Genomic DNA, 21,089 nt, shown 5'->3' with positions numbered 1-21,089 from the left:
CCATCTTACACAGGATAAACTCTGCCTTATGGGCCTGATGGTCAAAGAAGATTAATGCTGTTCTGATACATGTGCCTCCAACACTATGGAGACCTGGATATGGACTGGTCCCTGTCATTTATAGAATCAGAAACTGCTTGATCTGCACTCAAATTTATCCTTCCCAGATCTCTGATAGTACTGTCAGCTAGGATAGCTATAACTTTGTCAGCTTAACAGCATCAGACAACCAGAATCTTCCACAAGGCTATAACCAGCTTGTTAGCTCATTTTAAAGAAAATGTCCTAAGATATAAAAGTTTAAATAGGTCATAAAGGGTTAAAGATATAAAAGCTTATAAGCTTTGAGAATCTCAGAAAATGATCTAAAATATAAATACAAGTTGTAAATATATAAATAAATGATTTAGATTATGAAAAATGTTTTGTATTGCTTTCCCCTTCTATGATATAACAGTTCAGAGCTTGATATTTAATAGAGTTCCGATAAGCTGGTTAAGCAATGATTATTTACTGTTCAGTCACAAGCTCAATATTTTAGATTTATTTTGATTATCATCTAAATATAAACTTAAAAGTGCTATTCACTGGGCCAAAAAACTCTGTCCAATTTATACCTGGCTCTCTGGACAGAAGGAAAGTGCACATGCTTTTTACCCAAATCTGCAGTTCTTGCTAGGACTCAACGGTGTGAATCTACTTCTGCTGTTTTACAGATACTCATCACCTGCTTTGTCTACAATATGGATTTCAGTGCATATTGGTAATACTAATGTATCTAAAACTTTTATGTTATTTTGTAATATAATTCATATAGGTCTCAGAGGATTAAAAGAGTCATAAAACTTGGATCAACTTCACAGAGGTCAGAAAGACCCCAGAAAAGTACAGCTTAAATTTTCCCCACTTGTCTATTCCTAAGGATGGTATTTTTTTCTCCCTCCTGGTCTTGGGACTCCTGCTCTTTCCAATTACTAAAAATATAGGCCTAAAAATTCCAAATAAATTCATAAATTTTAACTTCTGTTCTTAGCTTAAATTTGTCTCAAGAGGTTCCCACTTGACTGGCAGACATCTCCAAGCTTCAGTTGTTGACTACACTGCTCTGGATGACTATGAGCTCTGGACTTGCTAAAAGCTGACATGGACCAACCCAGTCAATGTGATTGTTCCTTGTCTCTACAGATATGTCAGATAGCCACATGCTTCTGACAAATAGCCCATTGTCCAGCCTTTGACTACTCTTTCAGTGTTTTGGGGGCCCTGACAACAATGTCCCAATGCCAGCTTGAAGTAGTTTCAGAAGTGGATACAATGTCCCATGTTCTTTGCCCAAAATAGGTTGAAGAGCTAGGTCAAAAGGAACTTACTAGCATAGGGGCAAGTTGGCCAACTATAATGCTCATTGACATACCAGAAAAATAGGTTCAGAGTTGTAAATTGATAAATTTATTAACTGAAATGGTTCTGCAATAAGACACTTGACTTTTTTTGTGCAGAACCAAAGAGGTATTATATAAGATCATAACATTGTTGTATTCAAAGATCAGAACTACAGGACCTTAAGAATGGCAATAGATATAGATGTTGCTGCCCTAGAAAAATCTGTTAACTAATGGTTCTTAGGTCCCAACATCCTTGAACCCCTGGACAGGTAGGATTCATGATTGACTCCTGTCATTGGCACTTGTGAAGGGAGGAATGTGGAGGCAATATGAAGGCCTAGACTTGACTTTGTAGACGCCATTTTAGGGAAGAGCTACCATCTTAGATCATCTGGTTATTGGGGGCTGTACTCAGTTCCAGGAAGAACCTGAGGAATGTACCATGACAACAAAACTCAATCTGATACCTTAGAAGCAGCCAATTAGTTTCAAATATGGTTTCACACCAAAAGTCTAGACCAATTGTTTCAAAATTTCACACTGCCCCATATTCCTTCACCCAATCCCAAAATGCCAAGGCATATAATTCCTGGCTGGCAGTTTTTCCCTTTAAACTGTCCTACCCTTGAACCCACCACTGCTACTACATTTTCCTCCATCTGTGAGGTGGCAGTCCAGGTTTGAAACTGACAAGAAAAAGACCTTAATATGCTTCCATCAGAACCCAGCTCCTTGGTGGTCTCTGGGGGGTTTGTGACACAGGTACAACAATGTTATCATCTCCATCATGATTGTGTGTGGTGAAAATTTAGTTTTGACACTAACAGTGAACCTTCCCTCCTCTTTGTCTCTCTGTGAGTTACAGTAAAATCTGGGGAGGCTGAAGGAATGTGACAGAGTTTTAAAGCCAGGGTGTTCAACCTTCTGATGCTTCTGGAAGAACCAATCTGGGCCATACATTCAATCCAAAATCACTAAAGGAAGCTGATAAGAATGAAAATGTATGTCAAAAAGACCCACGTAATTCCAACTATGTGGCAGTCCCATGGGGAGAGTGTGTTACAACTCTCAAGCAGGTCCCAAGACTTAATCATATCTAAGTTGTATAACTTGATTTGTTGTTTTGATAGTTTGCTAGAGAAGTAAAAGAAAGGGGGCACCACAAACCAGTGGGAGGTTTGACTCTTCATATGAGAAGTGAATTCATCAGCACTCTGGGTATTCTCAGGGAGCTCCTCAGGGTTCTGGTTTCACTCTTCCTGTGCTTCCTTCATGCAACATTTATCAGGCAGGTCAGTGCTGCCCTAAAGCAATGATGTGAATGAGATGTGGGTGTGAGACAGGTGTGTTTATATCTGAAAGATCAGACCCATGAGTCTTGAATAGTTATGAGCAAAGCTTTCTTGAAGTCGATGTCAACAGAAATGGAATCACAAATATACCAAAGTACTATTGCCCCCCAAATCTTTAAATCTGTTTTCAAATTCTTGCATCAAATCAAAAACTAGACTACAGATTTTCACTGTGCAAGAGATATTTTATCCAGTTTTAACAGAATTCTCAAAATTGTTTGCCTTACTTTTAACATTCATAATTTAAGTTTTTAGAATGTTAGTGTGATTTCAAACATTGTGTTGATAAGTTAGTTGGCTTTTACTTTGAAGATGCAAGATTGACTCATTTAAATGAGCAGTTATAACCACTAAAATGCCAAAGACTTTATTACAGAGATTCAGGGATGTCTTATCATATGTAAGTTAATAAATGATATAAAGCCTAGTAATGGGCTTACAAAAAAAAATCACAGGATCATTTCCATACTTGCAGAAAAATCCTTTGAAAAAATCAAGTATGTATATGAGAAAGTAACAGAAAAGATATGAAATATATGAAAGGACAAAGAATTTTACTGGAGTATTTGTAGCCGAAAGTTTTTCTGTGTCCAGCTTGCTCTGTAGCAGCTCAGACCCAAGTAAACACACAGAGGCTTATGTAGCTAGAGTTTTCCTGCCTTGCCCACAGTCAGGACAAATCTGTTACCCGCCAGTCCCACAGCCGCTCAGATCCAACCAAGTAAACATAGAGACCATATTGCTTATAAACTGTATGGCCGTGGCAGGCTTCTTGCTAACTGTTCTTATAGCTTATATTAATCCATTTCCATAAATCTATACCTTGCCACGTGGCTCGTGGCTTACCGGCATCTTCACACGCTGCTTGTCATGGTGGCAGCTGGCAGTGACCTTCCGCCTTCCTGTTCTTTCTTTTCTCCTCTCTGTTAGTCCCGCCTATACTTCCTGCCTTGCCACTGGCCAATCAGTGTTTTATTTATTGACCAATCAGAGTAATTTGACATACAGACCATCCCACAGTAGGCTTATATTAATTAAAAATGCCCAGACTCAGCCTTTCTATTGCTCATAACCACCTGACTTCCATGGAAACTTTGGGTGTTATGTAGATGAGTAGAGGTGGAGGAGATCCTGAAGCTAAGTCTCCTGCTGGAAGCAAGGGCAGCTAGGGCAGGTTTAGGATGCTGTGGATGCTGAGAGTTCCTGAGGAGTCCTGGCAAATTCAGTCCTGTTCCATATGGAAAGTGTGATGCAATTTCATACAGAGAGGCTTTTGCACCCTGTAACACATAGAAAATAATCCTTTCATGGCAATTTAGATAGGAATCTAGAAGTCTTAGATCTATGAGTATAGCAGAATATCACTAGGCATCAGTACTTTGATTTTTTTTCTACAGTCATGTTTGGTTCTGTCCTAGGTCTCTGGGCCATCCAGCCTCTGGGTCCTGGCACTCCAGGCAGTGTCAGGGGTGTGCTCATTCCTTTGGCACGGGTCTGGGGCTGGACCAGTCATTGGTTGGCCACTCCCACAATCTCTATGTCACCCTTACCCCAGCACATCCCATAGTCAGAACACAGTGTAGGTCTAAGGTGATGTAGCTCACTTGGGGTCCAGACACCTCCACTAGAAGTCTTGTCTGGTCACAGGAAGTTGCCAGTTCAGTGTAGGATTCCACTATTGCTAGGAGTGTTAGCTGGGGTCATCCTTGTTGATTCCTGGGAGTTTCCTTCATACCAGGTTTCTACTTGACCCTGAAATACCCCATTCCCCATTGGTTCTTTAAGTACTCTCCCCCCAAAATACCCCCACCTGATTCTCAACCCCACCCCCACCTTGGTTGGACATACTTTACAGCCAGTTTTTTGTAATTGTTAATCTTAGACCTTAGAAACTAATATCATATATATTATTTTTAAGTCTTATCCTTAACTACATTAAGTGCCTTACTCACACTTTTTTTAGCTTATAAAAACCTTTTAGTTTTTCATTCTATAACCATATATCCATATAATCTTTATACAACAATCTTTATTCATTAAGTAATTTGTATCATTTTATAACATTTTACTATTTAAATACCATATCACATGTTTATCATATTTTTATTTTTGAAACCAAAACAATGTACATAGATATCCCACTATTTATAAAATAAAATTGTTATGGAGGGCTTGTTCACTTCCTTTTATTGTGAAGGAGTATTAACATTCAACAGGTTTTGTTGTGATCATTTTAGGCTGGCATGGCTGAAGGTAGAAAGAGAGTAGTTCAACCTAGAAGATAGACCAGAAGTCCTGTATTGGATCTTCAAAGATCTATTTGATTATTAATACAAACTTAAAGACACCACAGGGATTTAAATATCCTCAAAATCTTTAAATGTCTGTATTTATGTATACATAGACTGCCTCAACCAGATGATTCATGAATATCTTTTGAGGAGAGGTTTCCATGTATGAATCAAGATGCTAATTGCAATAGACATCATCATCTTCTGGTGAATTGCCTGCCTCTCAATCATCTTTTGGGCTACCAGGTCTCCCTCTGTATTGTTTGGCTGTTTGATTTCTACATATTTGGTGAAGAGGCGGGAACACTTGTGGTTTGCCACAATCTGGACTTTGCTGTGGGCTTCCTACCTGCTTTCCTGTCCCTGTGTTTTGAAGATATTTTAATCCCTGTGGTGTCTTTAAGTCCATATTAATAATCAAATAGATCTTTGAAGATCCAATCTAAGAGCATCTAAGAACACATGGGAAGCAGCACTGTACATCCACCAGGGGGCGCTGCCTCCCAACAGTGGGGGAGGTTAATAGGTTAATGGCTGGTCCTTGGGTCCTTCCATTCACCAGTGGAGCAAAAAGTCACTTATGTGACTACCTTTCTACCTGTACAATTTACAAAGAGAAGAAAAGGCCTGTCACCCTCTTTCACACACTGCAGGGAGGCTCACCTGGTCTCTTGCTGTCCTGTGTGTTCTTGCTGCTCTAGGCGCAGGCTAGAAATACCAACATGGAAAGAAAAGCAGAAGCCACACGAGCAGAAGCAGAGCTGGTGGCTCCACCACTTTCCCCAGCTTGAGGTCCTGGAGAGACCAGAAAAGTTATAGTGATTGCATTCCACAGGGGCTTCCCGACTCTGCCTACCCCCTTCCCCTCTTAGAGTGATGCTTGCCCCATTTACTCACCAAGGAGTGTAGGGACATCAATGTTCTTGCTGCGGTGCCTAAGGCGGCAGGTGAAGTGTGGTTCCTGTCCAGGAAGAACCCAAATAGACACCCAGGTCTGGAAGGTCCCATTTCCACTGGGAAGGATGGTCCCAGGCCCAAATGAATGCTGCTGTACTGGCCTCCCATCCTGAAGCCAGGTCAAGGTGGCCACAGGAGTATACAGATTAAAAGCCCAGCATGTCAGGGTGATCCTGCCCACTGGGTATGGCCTTCTGGACACTGTTACCATCGGGGGACCTGAGAGAAGATAAAGTGAGTCAGTGAGGTGAGGACCTTTCTATCTCTGCATGGAGTGTTGCTCAGAAGAACCACCCTGTTCATATTTGCTTCCAGCCTCCCCTCCTTAGATGAAACAGCTCCCAATGGTCATAGGACTGTGAGAACCTGGGGCTCAGCTCCTTGATGCCCTTGAGGATCCATCCCTTATTTACATGCTGATGATGAGAGGACAGGGTGTCCCTGCTGTCACCGGCCAGCAGTTCCTCTTTCCAACACAGGTCATAGATGAACAACAGGCACTGAGAGGACAGGGGCTCAGTGTTTATAGGGGCCACAGATCATACCGTGGTGGGCTGTGCCTTTTCTCTATGACAAAGCCAGCTCAGCAGTCTCTAGGGGACAGGTGAGGGACTCTCTAAGTACAGTCAGCTGACTGTGGCCATGATTCTTTGTTCCTGGAGTTTTTGGCCAACTCCAGGAACAAACAATCTTAGTTCTTCCTCCACTAATATCCCAGCACAACCTCTTATTTTCTGTTACAAGATTTACTCAAAACTTTAAACATGACATTTGAGATTCCAGACAGGTCCATTATCATAACACTAGAAAGGTAGAGGCAGGTAGTGGATGAATGGGGTTGAGTGGCATTATGAGACTCTGTTTTCTAAAAAAGACAAAACCAAATAAAAAATTAAACTTGATCCTTTAAATATTTTAGAATTATCTACTTTATTTTATGTATATGAATGCTTTGTTTGCAAGAATGTACATGTACCATGTGTAACCTAGTGCTTACAAAAGTCAGCCAATGGTATTGGATCCCCTAGAATTGGAGTTACAAATGATATTAAGCCCCCTCATGGATACTGGGAATTCGCTCTGGGTCCTTCACAAGAGCAACTGGTGCTCTTACCACTGAGCAATCCCCCAAGCCCCAACTTGGGGGGTGGGGATGTCAAAGACACAGGTTAGAAACAAAATATGTCAGAGTGTGCCTCCCCGCTGCAGAACTGTGATGGGTCACAGTCATCTCCTGCACACCTACTGAAAGACAAACCAGAGCTTAGTGAGGCTGAAGACCCCAAAGGCCTTTCCTGGTAAGAACCTGAGGGCAGAAACAACCAGTTATTATAAAATGTCACCCTGTGGATATTTTCCAGCCTCTTTTCCCTGGGAGACAGGCCATCTTTGGTCAGATGAGTATATGAGATTCACACACAGCTCCATTACCCCTGACAATCTATGGGTGTCAGCCCCAACCTACCTGAAAAACTTGAGAAGACATGAAAATCTTGCTGTCAGAGGCCAGCTGATCCAGCTTGTGATGGGACAAAGAGCTTCCCTGGTCTATAGGAACTGGACACCTGATCTCAGTGGACAGTAACTCCTCATGCCCCAGAAGAAAAAAAAGCCTGTTCTGCATGCTCTAAGGCACAGTGAGGGATCATCCTTTCTAGGACAGGGAACTGACCAGGGTCCTGATTGTTTGCTTAAGGCTTTAAGTTTTTCCCTTTGAAGATCCCTGGATGATAAGTAGTTTCTTCATCCTGACTGCCCTCTCACCACACTGGTTTCTGTGGACACTCATTGTGGGAGTCTCTGTGAACATGATGCCCAGCAGAGAGTGTCAATCCACAATAGGCAAGAAGGAAGTCTGGTTAAACACTGAGCAGTAGCCAGCATTATTTCAAAATTTGAGAGTCTGATCCCTGGTAGTTTGTTTTAAGTGTATAAAAAGATTCCTGGTGAAAATTAACTTAATCCTGTGTGCACAATGAAGCTTAGGACATGACTACATCAAAAGTCTTGTAAGGTACCGGTGACATCATCCATAAAAATAGATCCTATAGGTTAACTGAAGAAACAGGCTCAAGATAAACAATTTCATGATGAAGGTCTGGAGGAGGATAGTGTTGTAGATTGAATGAGTCAAACAAGATTAGGATAAGGGTCTTGGGAAGCCTGTGTGCCCTGACCATACAGATTGCTCAAAGGTCAGAAGGCTCTTACCCATGTCTCTCTGCTCCCAGATTTCTGGGTGGAAAACATCTCTCCCTTTGAAGAGACAACCCTTTGTGTTCATCATTCTCCTGGTTCCCTGGTGCTTATCAGTGAGCACAAGGACCCAAAGGCCCCCGACTGCTCTGTGTTTTTGTCACAAGATTAAATTGAAGAAGCAGCATTGAACTTGACCTTCCTTAATCAAGACCAGAACAAGAGCAGAATGACTTTGACCCATGACACAGAATAGGTTGTGAACCAGCTCCAGGTGCAGAAGTCTCCCCATCATGATGACCCCACCTAAGGGACAGGACTCCACACACCCAGTTGTCTCAGTTCATCAAAGTGAACATCCCAGAAAGTGGGGGCAATTGAGTGAAATCTAAGATTACTGACATTTGGGGACTTATAACTATGCACTCATGTCAGAGATACTTAAGCTGCCCCACTTATGGTGCACAACAGTGGCTCTGGAGATGACTCACACTCCATCTGAGTGTCACCTTAGACTATGTGATGCTTGTCTAATTTAGTGAGAATCCTCATAAGCACTGTGGCAAGACGCTGTCAGACTCAGTGAATGGACCCACCCACCCATAGTCAGTACCTGTATCCATCAATTGGTTCCCCAAATAAATCGAGTATCTCTGGAGACGGTCAGGACATGTGTCATTTAAAAAAGTCTGAACTTGATCCGTGCTGGGGCCATGCTTCTCCCAGAATGTCTTGGTTGAGAGTGCTGAAGGCATGGACACTTTCCATGTTTGGCTCTTCTGGTCAAAGGTGAGGAAGTCTTGCCCATCATAGCCCAAGCGCCAGAAGCCTCCAGTGTTGTTTCCTTGGGTTTCACAGCCAAACGTTGCCTGAAGGGTGTGAATGCCTGGCCATACCAGGCAGAGACTTGTCACTTTATTTTTTAAGGACCTTATTTTCCTCTGGTCTTAAGGTGAATTGTCTACATCCTGTGACCTCTCAGGAGTCAGGTCCTCCATCTCTCACAGAAGCATCACTAGTTTAATCATTCATCCCAGCTGTGTCCAGCCCCCAACTCTGACTTTAGAGGCCAGAGTTGAATTCTCTGCCTACTCACCTCCATGCTGGCCCTTCTGGGTCATGACCTCAGTCAGCATCCTCCTGAGTTGCTCCTCCTTCTCCTGCATGTCCTTAGTCTCTCTTGTCCAGATCTCAGCTCCTCCTTGTCTCTTGATCCTAGGCCCCCAGAGCTCTGCTCTTCTCCTGTAGCCTTCATAGCGCAGGAAGGGCTCATTGTCAATGTATCCCTGGGCCCTGAATTCAAACTTCCTTGTCCCCTCCAGAGACAAGGCCATGAGGTTATAGTGCAGAGTATGGGTTCCTAAGAGAGGAAGAGAAAGATGACACAATAAACAAGTTGATGGGTTTCACAGTCAGCTCTGCCTTGAGGAATTGAGCTCAGACTGTATTCTGTTGCTGTGTGAGTGTGAGAAGCCAAGAGGAGTGTTTTGTTACAGCGTGAAAGAGAAAAGGAGTGAAGAGAGTAAGAGAGTGAGAGTCAGAAAGACTGTAGTAGAGAGATGCAAATTGATTTCTGGTGTCTGAGGTCCTGGGTACCATGAAGCCATGGTGCTCTGGGTGTCTTCTGCTGCCACCCAGGGCCCTGGTGTTGTCTGGGCCTGGACTGCTGCTGAGGGTTTGTGTGTGTCTGTGGCCCTGCAGCAGCCAGGGCCTCATTCAATATTTGTGGTTCCTGTTGCAACCAAAGGCTGTGTGGTTGCCTGGGGTCTGATCAGCCAACTGGAACCATGTTGGTGCCCAAGGACCATGCATGCTGCAGCTGGCTCCATGCAGATGTGAGTAGCCTGTCCTGCTGCCAGTGTAATGGTGACAACCCAGCCAAAGCTGTAGTTGAGGGCCATGTCATGGTTGTGACCCCACTGCAGCCAGAGTCTGCGTTGATGTTCAAGACACCTGGTTACCATCAAAAATGTGGAAGCCTGAGTTCTAGGGCCCTGTTTGTGACTTAGTACCAGGCATTGCTGGGGCCATGCCAGTCTGAGTGGACTGCCCTAACACCTGGGGCAATGGAGACATCTAGAACCAGCTACTGCTGAGGATCATGTCTGGGTCCATCGTCCTGCTGCACCTGGAGTCTGTGTTGATGTCTGTGTCCTTGTGACCTCAGGGGGCCATAGGAACCATAGATGATGGAATCAGAGGGCCAAGGTGAGCTGACTCTGTCCTTGGCTGGGCCTGGGAAAACTGGTCCTGCCCCCTTGCTGGACACTGAGCAAGAGAGCTGGTCCCAATCCTCATGGGAAAGCTGGCCTTACATTTAGAAGTGATGGCCCCACCCCTCACCACGGTTGGGGTAGAAATGACCCTAACAGTATGGGCACAGTGTATAGGGTTATTTGGCCAGCCAAAGAAACACACCCTGACCCTGAAATCAGAGACAGTGCAAGAAACACACTTGAGCCCTGAAAAGAAGCATATCCTGACTCTGACAGCAGAGCCCAAGAAAACACTCTGTGGTCCTGAAACCAGTGCTAGTGAAAGAAACACACCCTGGCCCTGAAACCAGAGCCAAAGAAACATACCCTACCCAGTCCAACAAAGCAGGAAAACCAACCAATTCCTAAGCAGGAAATTCAGCCAATCTCTGAGCTTGTCCAAACACAGGGATTGAAATCCGACCAGTTCCTACCCTGAAAGCTTCATCCTGGGGAAAAGAAGCCCTGTATAAGCTGTGTGTCTGCTCAGTTGGGAGCTGCCCTTTTTCACGGTGACAGAGGCATCCTCTCTCCTGGATTTATCCCTCCCAATAAAGCTTTTTAATGTGTTTTGGGTAAGGACCTTCTTTCACTGGAGTGGAGCTGGGCCAAGAAGTAATATTTTCTCTGGAGCAGGAGCAAACTGTTACATTTTTGCAGGGTGGAGCAGAGAAGTAACACTTTTCTCTGGGGCAGAGGAGCAATGAGCATCTCTACAGGGAAATTCTTAGCAGAGTGGAGTGGAAGTGAGCTCTAATGGCTCTCTTAGAGAGGAGCAGGATTTCTACATTCCTGTGGGGAATCCATCCCCACTAGAACACAACCATAGGTATAGCCTCGCTCTGACAGCCAGGCTGCCTCTCCCTTCAGAGTCATAGGCTCAGCCTGGCTTCAGAGAGCCAGGATGCCTCTCCCTTCAGAGTTCTAACACTTAAAGGCACAGTCCTTTTTCTCATGGCCAGGATATCTTTCTCTTCAGAGTTGAAAACACTTATCTAAGAGACTGGCTCCTCCCTCCCACCTGAGGCTGGTGGCCCCAGTGTCCCATTGCCCCAGTGATCCAGACTAATCAGCTCAGCTGGCAACCAGACCCATAGCTGGGTTTTGGGCTCATCCATCCTAACATCTACCCATTCTAGGACCTGCTGGAGCTCCTGAAGTGACTGGTCCTGTGGAATGATACCCGCAGGATTTCCATGAGTGAGGGCTGCTGCAGGATATCCCAGAGGAGTTTCAGTGGGGTTGCAGTGATGAAGGTGTACCAGAAACCAGAGACTTTGAACCAGATCCATGGTTCATTGTAATCAACACTTGCTAGTACAGCTGATTGGACAAAGGAGTATACTATGTGATTCAAAGTAATATAAGGGAATACTTCAAAAACCTCTACTCCATGATGTTGGAAAATCTAAAAAAAAAAAATTACATTTTCTAGATTCAGGCAAACCATCAAAGTTAAACCATGAAGAGATCAACAGCCTAAACAGAACCATAATAAATGGAAGATTGAAATAGTAATGATAATCCTTCGGACCAAAAGAAAATGAACATACATACAAACAAACATACAATAAAACAAGCACATAGAGTCAAAGTAGAATTAAACAGATTTTTAAAGATCTACAGCCAATCATTCTCAAATTATTAAAAAAGAGAGAGAGAGACCCATAAGGAGCATTCTCAAACTTGGTCTATACCAGTATTACTCTCGTACCCAAACTGGGATAGACACAGCAAAATCCCCAAATCACAGACCAACATCCCTAGATTACTCACACACAACATCCTCAATGAAAGACTTGAAAACTGAATACAGGTGCATATTAAGAACATCCTCCACAATGATCAAGATGGCTTAATTACAGAGATGCAGGGATGGCTGATCATACCTAAGTTAATAGATGTTATAAATCCTAGTCTTGGGCTTACAGACAGAAAAAAATTCACAGGATCATTTCCACAGTTGCAGAAAAATCCTTTGGAAAAAAATCAAGTATGTATATTAAGAAAATAGCAGAAAAGATATGAAATATATGAATGGACAAAAATTTTACTTGAGTATTGAAATGAAGGAATAAGAAGCTAGAGCTAAGTATGAGAGCATGCATGGGGCTGTGCATCCAGTCCCCGTGACCACAGAGAAAAAGCTATAGAGTATATAAGAGGGGAATTTAACTGAAGAATCCTATAGCATCTGAAAATTAGGACTCATGATGGGATTTGGAGCTGATCTGGGTGGATAGGCTCTATTATGGAGAGCAAATATATGGTGGGGTATGAACGATAGAGAGAGAATGGTTCATGTTGTATGGATACAGGCAGATTCAAAGAGGTAAAGGCAGCAAGCAGGGTGCAGAGGTCAGTGACCTGCTTACCACCCAGGGCCATGGTGATATCCAGGCCTGAGCTGCCTGCAAGGGCCACATCTGTGCTGATGGCCCAGCAGCAGCCACGGTCATGTCTGGGGTTCCTGTTCCCACCAAAGCAGAGAGGATAGGGTTGCACAGAGTGTGCTCCACCCCTCACTGGCCGCAGCAGTAGGAGAACTGGTCCTAAACCCCCCAGCTGCAGCACTGGAGAGAGCAGGACCTGCACCTCACCTGGGCATCCTGACAGAGATGACCGTTGGCAGGGGAGCAGGTCAGCTGGCCCTGAGGGCATGAGGACCAGTGCACTGGCCTGACATTTCTCTCTGGCTGCAGCACTCAGGAGAGCAGGACCTGCACCTTGCCTTGTCAACACAGTAGAGCTCCCCTCTTGGTGAGGGTGTGGGTAAGCCAGCTCGGAGGGCATGAGTGTTGGAGAGATGGCCCCAGTACTAGCCTGTCGTAGTGCAGTGCGGGCAGAGAAGAGATGTCTTCCCTTACTCCTCAACCCTTGCTGCCTGCGGCAGGTGAGAGGGCTGGTCCCCTGGATCATGAGAGTACAAGGGCTGGCCCTGCCCCTCCCTGGCTGCAGCACTTGGAAGAGTGGTCCCTACACCTGTACTGGAAAACACAGTAGAGCTGGCCCTGGTGTGCTGGTATTGAGAAGCTAGCTCGGAAGACATGAGATGGACGACAACGGGCTTGGCCCACTTCTGCCTACTACATAGGATGAGCTAGCCAGAGTGGAGCTGGAGAGGTCACTCTGGTGTTCAGGATTGTGGGATGACTCATCCCTAACAGGCTTCATGGCCAGCCTGCCCAAACAAGTTAAAAAAGATACTTTCTGAGAGCCAACCTGGGTCTGTCTAAGGGCCTTAGTAACAGCAGCTGAAACATGACCTGGCGATGACCTGGACCAATGAGAGGCAGCCATGTCACACCAGCAGATGCATTTTTATCAGACCTCCCCCAGGGTGGGGTGGAGGGTATACAAGGCTTGCCTCTAACTGAACAAACTGAGCTTGTTGTTTGGACATTCTCCCAGAGTCTGTGTGGTTTGACTTTGCGTCTACTTGGCCCCCTCCCCCAAAGGGACAATAGCATAGGACCCTGCCACATCTGGTGCCAAAACCTGGGAAATTTGGTACTTGAACGGGGTCTGTTTGTCTCCCTTTCCTCATGTGAGGCACTGGTTGAGCAGGCTCCTTGAGCAGTGTATTTCGGTGAGTAGTTCCCTCTATGTTGTGTGATTTCAGTTTCTCCAGCAGGTAAATGCTGGGACCCCCACTTTCTTCTTTTTGTTTGTCTTGTTTGTGAGTCTGTCTGTACAGTAGGGTGGCACATACTTTTGTTCAGGCTCACCTAGCATTTCCACATAAGGGCTGGACCCCTCAGGAAACAAAACCACAGTCTGACTATTTTTAGTTGTGTTGTGTGTTGTGTGTGTGTGTGTATCTATGTATATGTTTGTGAATGCATACATGTGCTTGTGGGTTGTGATGCCTGGAGAGATGGCTCAGCAGTTAAGAATGCATGCTGCTTCTCTAGAAAACATGTGGAAACCTGATCTTTGGATAAGAGCTCTGTTCCTTGCCAGAAAAAGGGAAGTGGCCTCAGGAGTAACCCTCCAATTGCTTTTTATGCCCATTTTGTTGGCTATGATCGCTGGCCTAAAGTCCTCTACTAAGGGGGTCTTTAAGGTCCCCAATAAGCACTGCCAGAAACAGTGTAACACAAACTTATCTATCACCTTCATTCTGTCCATGACTGACATTTCTTCTGCCTCTGCTGGCAAGGAGAGGCATGAGAACAGGCGTAAAGTAGAGGAAAGGGATGGAAAGAGAAGAAATGCTTGGGGCAACACCCAAGCCTACACCAGCAGCCCCTCTCTCTGCTTCCCCCATGCCTCAAGTGGCTTACCCCCACCCCCCACCCCTACACACATACACCACCGCAGTATCCACAGAGTGATTTGCCTGGATGTCTGCCTGCTGAGACAGCTGCTTCCCATACCTCCCAGCCTATTCCACCTATGGTGCCGCACATGCCCACCATGGTGTTTCCAGTTAATGTGGGCCCTGATGTGGCCAACCAGCCATGGATACCTACCCCTCTTGCAGAAGTGTCTTTGGTCCCTAAGGCTGCTAATGAATCAGGTCCTGACTCGACGTATTTTGAGCAAGTCCTACGACAATGGGCAACAAATTTACAGACTTATTATGACTGTTACCATTTGATGAAGGTTGTGTTGGAGCCTATGGTCTTTCTTAATTGGCAAGCTGCCTATGATGACCAGGCTGAGGCTCAGGCTTGTTTTAGTATTCAGTAAAACTTTGTTCTTTCTCTTGAGATGCTCACAGGCCAAGGACCATATGTTAACCCTGTCATACAAGCCCCAATTGAACAACATGCTTATTTACTTGCCTCGGGAGACACCATTGCTCTTGATGCATTGGAAGGATCCCATCACCCTTCAGTGGCAACACTCTGCTCCCCTATTAACCCCAGGGCGAGGGTATGCTTGCATTTTTCCCCAGAATACCATCACACCAATATGGATACCCTCCAGAGATGTGCATCTGGCAATAGACCAAGAGTCTTTGGACAAAGAAGAAGCTTCAGAGGGATAATGTATGATTTTCCCTGCTACTGTGGCATTAGTAAATGTCATATCATCACTGGCATGTGACCCTAGATATCAAGCAATTGCCTCACCCCCTACAAGGTTGATAATACATTACCAGAAAGACTTCAATTGGTACATTTCATATAAATATGACTAGGGGTACCATCCATGTCCTTGAGACTCAATTTTTAACTAATCCTTCTCTTGTTCAAATATCTTCTGCAACAGTTTCACCAACAGAAGGCAGCCACAGAAGTGACCCTAAGGTTTTATTGGCTCTCAGACACCTAGATCAAAGTCCTCCTAGAGAGATAATAAACGCCTGGGTCACTGAGATACAGAAGGCTGCTGCCTAAAGCCCACCACCACCCAGACAGCTCTCCAGGATTGATGCTCTTCCAGGGCTGGTAGTCAATGATGGATACAAGCTTGTTTGGCAAGCCAATCTAAGACAGGCACTGTCCATTATGTGGAGCTCTCCTGAGGTGGGGTCAACAAGGTTCGGGCAATGCACCCTAGCTCCCACTGAGCATGTCCTATAAAATAATAAAAAGGGGTGGATATGTGGGATGACTCATCCCTAACAGGCTTGAGGGCCAGACAGCCCAAACAAGTAAAAAAGATACTTTCTGAGAGCCAGCTGGGTCTGCCTGATGGTCTTAGCAATAACAGCTGAGACATGATCTGGAGATTACCTGGACCAATGAGAGACAGCCATGTCACACCAGCAGATGCACAGTCATCAGACCTCCCCCAGGGTGGGGTGGAGGGTATATAAAGCTTTCCTCTTCCTGAATAAACTGAGCTTGTTGTTTGGACATTCTCCCAGAGTCTGTGTGGTTTGACTCTTTGCCTCCATGGCCCCCTCCCCTAAAGGGAACAACAGCACAGGACCCTGCCACACAGAATGAGAAAGATCTGGCAGGCTAAGCAAACCAGCAATCACTCAGGCCCAGAACCAGGGCTATGAGTTGGCCCCTCCCATCATCCACCCCTTCTATGATTTGTGGGAGCATGTGAAAGGGCCAGCCCTACAGACCCAAAAAGTTTCAGGATCTCCATGACACAGGTCAATAACAGGATATGCAAAAGGAGCCCCAAGGAGCGCCAGTGTCAGTGGTGTAGCAAAAACCAGCAGTCTTGAAACCAGATGAGTGACTCATTTGCAGCGAAGGCTTTCAAGTAGTGATATGCAGACTAAAGAATGTGTGACTTGGCCGGGCGGTGGTGGCGCACGCCTTTAATCCCAGCACTCGGGAGGCAGAGGCAGGCGGATCTCTGTGAGTTCGAGGCCAGCCTGGGCTACCAAGTGAGTTCCAGGAAAGGCGCAAAGCTATACAGAGAAACCCTGTCTCGAAAAACCAAAAAAAAAAAAAAAAAAAGAAGAATGTGTGACTCACTGTGACACACTATGGATGTGTGACTCACTGTGACACACTATGGATTCCATGATAAGAGTATTCTTTCCTTTTCTTTTGAATTCTGTTTTGTTTTATCTCGGTGGGAAGGTTGAAGGGTAGAGGGCAGAAGGGAGGGACAGAGAAATGAGTGATATCAAGATGCATGATGAGAAATCCACAAAAAAATCAATAAGAAATTAAATCGGGAAAAATCAAGCAAATAAACAATCAAAAACTAATATTCTCATTCAAACTGTAGTAGAATTTGGACAATGGAGTGTGGGCGTACCAGAACATGCTTGGCAAATCCAGAGTAAATTTGAGACAATGTCCCTGAGTCCACTTGTTATGCCCAGATTGCGACCCCAAAGAGGCCATCGGAGACTTTAGGTACAGAATGCAAAAGCAAGGTTTATTTCTGTTTACAAGCCACTGGCAGGGAAGCTTGATCCAAAGCACTCACTTGTGGTAGCAGTGAGGCCAGGAGGAGCTTGCTCTTTCTTTGTAAGGCTAGTTCTTAAAGGCACAGACCACATAATTCATTTTTCACAACCCGCCTCCCTTTCTTTGGTTTGTATCAGTTTTTCTTTTTTAGTCTTTCATGTTATCTTTATTCCTCCTTTGTTCAGCAACCGTGTTTAGGAGTTTTACGAGCTGTCTCCGGGGTTCGGGAAGTTTGAAATGTTTTATGACCAATTAACTGCTGCCAGATGGTCCAATATCCTGACTCTTGTGTTAGCTGATACTGCCACCTGGGAAAAGGGGGTCTAAGTTCTTATCTACACTTAGGAATCCTGGTTTAAACTTCTCCTTGTATAGGGGACAGAGTGGGGGCGGGTTACTGAGGTTTTACATACTGACTCCCTGTCCACACTTGCCCAGACACTTCCTTCCTACAACCCCTCCCCCACCCCCCCTCACGGGGTCCCCACACCCATCATGACTCCTCTCTACCTCCCTGGTATGACGGACACCACTTCTACTTCCCTCCCTACTGCTTGCTTTATTACATGTCTCTCCTGTTGTTACCACCTCAAGAGCTTGCCTACCACCTCCACAGAGAGTGGCAGGGACCCCCACACCCCCGCTGTCACACTGCACCAAATACTCACTTTACAAAATTCTTATTGACACTAACCCCTCATTCCATGTTTCTCTAGGATAGGGGACATTCATAACCCTCACCCTACTTGTACATCTGAGCCAACACTGACTGGAACCTCCCCATGGCCCAAAGCACACGAATTCAGTCAGTCGTGGCAGGAAAACACAGAAGTCTATGGCCTGACATGAATCCAGCATTTGCAGGAGCAGAACAAGTTCCCAGGAGCCTAAGACCACACTACTAGGCCAGTACAGATAAAGATCCCCTTCTCCAATGTCGCACAGTGTCCTTAGATACTGAAGTTCTCCTCACCATTCTCTGATAGATTCTCCCCAGGGATCCCACCAGCCTCTGACTCTCCACACACACCAGATTCTGGCACATTCCCATTGCACTCCACAAAACAGGCACAGACTGAGTATCCCCCATCTTCCCAGTGCTCACCGTCACAGGACACCAGAACCTCCAAAAGACACAGCAACAGCAGTTGGGCCAGGATTATGGCATTTCGGAACAGTGCCACCTCCACTGGTCTTGTGATCTTGTCTTGAACAAAAAGCCAGGAGTTTCCCAGCTTTATCATTGCTTGAAGATGGAGCCGGACTCAGTCTTCCTCTTGCTCATCACCGCCTGACTCCCATGGAAACTTTGAGTGTTATATAGATGAGTGGAGGTGAAGGAGGGAGGTTCAGGAGGAGCCTCCTGAAGCTGAGGCTCTCTGGGAGAAAGGGCAGCTGGGGCAGGCTTAGGAAGCAGTGGATGCTGAGAGTTCCTGAGGAGTCCTGGCAAGTCCGGTCCTGTTCCATGTGGAAAGTGTGATGCAATTTCTTACAGAGTGTCTTTTGCACTCTGTAATATGTAGAAAGTAGTCCTTTCATGACATTTTGGACAGGAATCTAGAAGTCTTAGATTCTGCCCCCACCAGAGCAGCTGCATGTTGTGGAAGCATTCCTGCTGAGCTATACCTGGCAGAGCTGGCTCCCAGGCCATAATTCGTCTTTTGTTTGGCAGATACTTGTTGTTTCTTTTGGCCCTATAAAAATCTTGTCTGATAATCTTCAAAGAATACAAAGCCTATGAAAAACTTGGTTCAGGAAACCTAGAAAAACTGTGGTACCTGATAAACTGAGAAATTTGCACTTGGCATTGTATTTTTGGAAGCTTCTTTCAGGTTGTTTTGAACATATGGAAATCAACTGGCTAATGTGTAAACATGGAGAAAAATAAAAATGCCCTAGGTGAAGGGAGAAGGTTTCAGTTCTTAGAGACTGATACCCCTGCAGCCACAAAAGACTAGATTCATTCTTAAGGTGCCCCCGAGTCTTCAATCAACGGACCTGCATAAACCCACACACCTGTGCTGCCCATGAGGTGCACACCAACTCTCTGTGTGTCTTGAGTGCAGTGGACACTAAAAGGCCCACCCCCACTGTGTTAGAGACTGCTTGCATCCTTCCCGAGCTGAGACACTCCACCCCCTCCCCAGAAGGCCAGTCACCCAGCTCTGGGATAAAGAGCTTCCAGTTCCTTCCTGTAGCAGCTTCCTGACTTCACTGTAGTGGTCAGTGCACCCCAATACTCATGTGCCCCCAAGCTGACAATGAAGCCTCCCCAGTCTGTGACCACACCACTTAGGTCAGCCAGGGGCACGTGTTACAAAATTGCTAGTCTCACTTAGTCTTCAGTTTAAGCATCCCTCTCTCTTCACTCCCACAAGAATTTTCCAAGCTCTCTTCTCCTTATTTCTTTCCTCTCCATTTACCATTTCTCAAGCTCTCTGACTCACTCTGTACCCCTCCTCTCCTGACAAGGATGATTCCCACCCTGCCCAAAGCTCATCCTCCTGCCCCCATCCCCAGGGAGAAGGCAGGATTCCACTGAGTTTTCCAGAAGCAGCTAGCTGTAAGACCAACAGTAAAGCCAGGCTTCCACCCTGTCCCTAAAGGTTCCTGTGGCAAACAAACCCCTCACTTCTTAGCTCCATGTATTAGCTCCATACAACAGACCTACCATCCCTCCCTTAGTCCTCATGGCCTCTGAGAATGTCCCTGGTTGCTCTGTCTCCCCATGTAACCCCCCTTTTTAACTCTTTAAGGTTAGATGAGTATTTTGCATCTGAATGTCTAAGAGACATTGATATCCCTTACACCTACAAATGCCCCCTAATATTTCCAAATGAATCACCAACATAAAGAGTTTGAGCATAATGCAGAATGCACGTTAAAGGATGTTAAAAGCGTTGAATCCTTGTGCCTTCTGTAATAAGTCTTGGGCTGGCAACAAAGGGGAATTGAATTCGAGATGACCACAGCCTAGGACAGTAATTAATTGCCTGAGTGTTAATAATAAATCTAAATAAACATTCTTATGACACCATATACCCTGTAAGTAACTTTTAATTTTATTTCATTTTTATCTGGATTCATTATAGCTTAAAGGTGTAATATATGTATGTAAAGCCAGCAGGGCACTGTAGAGTTAACTGATGTTATACTGTGTAACATGAATCCTAAAAGGTCTTATTAATAGAAACAAACCCAGGGCCAGATTTTGGGGTGAATGCTGGAAGATCAGAGAGACAGACACAAGCCACAGCTAACCTCACCTCGCCAACTCCTCAGCTGATCCTGTTTCCTCAAGCTGGAAGCCTCTGAGTCCTCACCTGAATGGATCCCAACTGAACTGCTGCTGAAAGCCTAAAAGCTTAAAAGCCTCTAGTTCCTGGTCTTCACACCTTGTAAACCTTTCTGCTTCCTGCCATCACCTCCTGGGATTAAAGGCAGGTGCCACCATGCTTGGCTCTATTTTCAATGTGGCTTTGAAGTCACAGAGATCCGGATGGATCTCTGCCTCCAGAATACTAGGATTAAAGATGTGTGCGCCACCATTTTCTGGCCTCTATGTCTATCTAGTGGCTGTTCTGTTCTCTGACCACCAGATAAGTTTATTGGAGTGCACAATATATCAACCACATTTCCCCTTTTTTTGTTTAAAATAAAAAAGTTATAACTAATATAAGATAAATTATATACAAAAAGTATATGCAATATATACCGTCAAGAACTACATTAAGCATTCAAAGGATTGTTTTTGAGACTATGGATAATGCCCCAGGAGTAATAGCTAATGTTTTTCTTCGTCATTTAATGTTGAACC

General features: G+C 45.0%; 1 protein-coding gene across 2 annotated transcripts; it reads right to left on the bottom strand.

Annotated features, from left to right (window-relative positions):
• Positions 1 to 493: 493 nt before the first annotated feature.
• Positions 494 to 20,174, bottom strand: LOC102923052 (MHC class I-like protein MILL2). 2 transcript variants are annotated; one of them, XM_006993766.4, is made up of 6 exons: positions 18,378 to 20,174; positions 9,278 to 9,541; positions 8,795 to 9,067; positions 5,926 to 6,204; positions 5,692 to 5,823; positions 494 to 4,017 (listed from the first exon to the last, which is right to left on the bottom strand). In XM_006993766.4, exons 1-5 carry the CDS (start codon positions 18,514 to 18,516, stop codon positions 5,726 to 5,728), a joined length of 1,053 nt encoding a protein of 350 aa, XP_006993828.1. In that variant the 5' UTR covers positions 18,517 to 20,174; the 3' UTR covers positions 494 to 4,017; positions 5,692 to 5,725. The 2 variants fall into 2 exon arrangements, with proteins under 2 accessions (XP_006993828.1, XP_076427210.1); XM_076571095.1 differs by lacking the exon at positions 494 to 4,017 and adding an exon at positions 4,842 to 5,011.
• Between the last annotated feature and the right edge of the window lie 915 nt (positions 20,175 to 21,089).

The sequence above is a fragment of the Peromyscus maniculatus genome, chromosome 1 (genome assembly GCF_049852395.1).
Source record: "Peromyscus maniculatus bairdii isolate BWxNUB_F1_BW_parent chromosome 1, HU_Pman_BW_mat_3.1, whole genome shotgun sequence".
Taxonomy (NCBI): Eukaryota; Metazoa; Chordata; class Mammalia; order Rodentia; family Cricetidae; genus Peromyscus; species Peromyscus maniculatus.
Note: the sequence above shows the minus strand (reverse complement) of the source record. Positions and strands in the feature narration are given on the sequence as shown.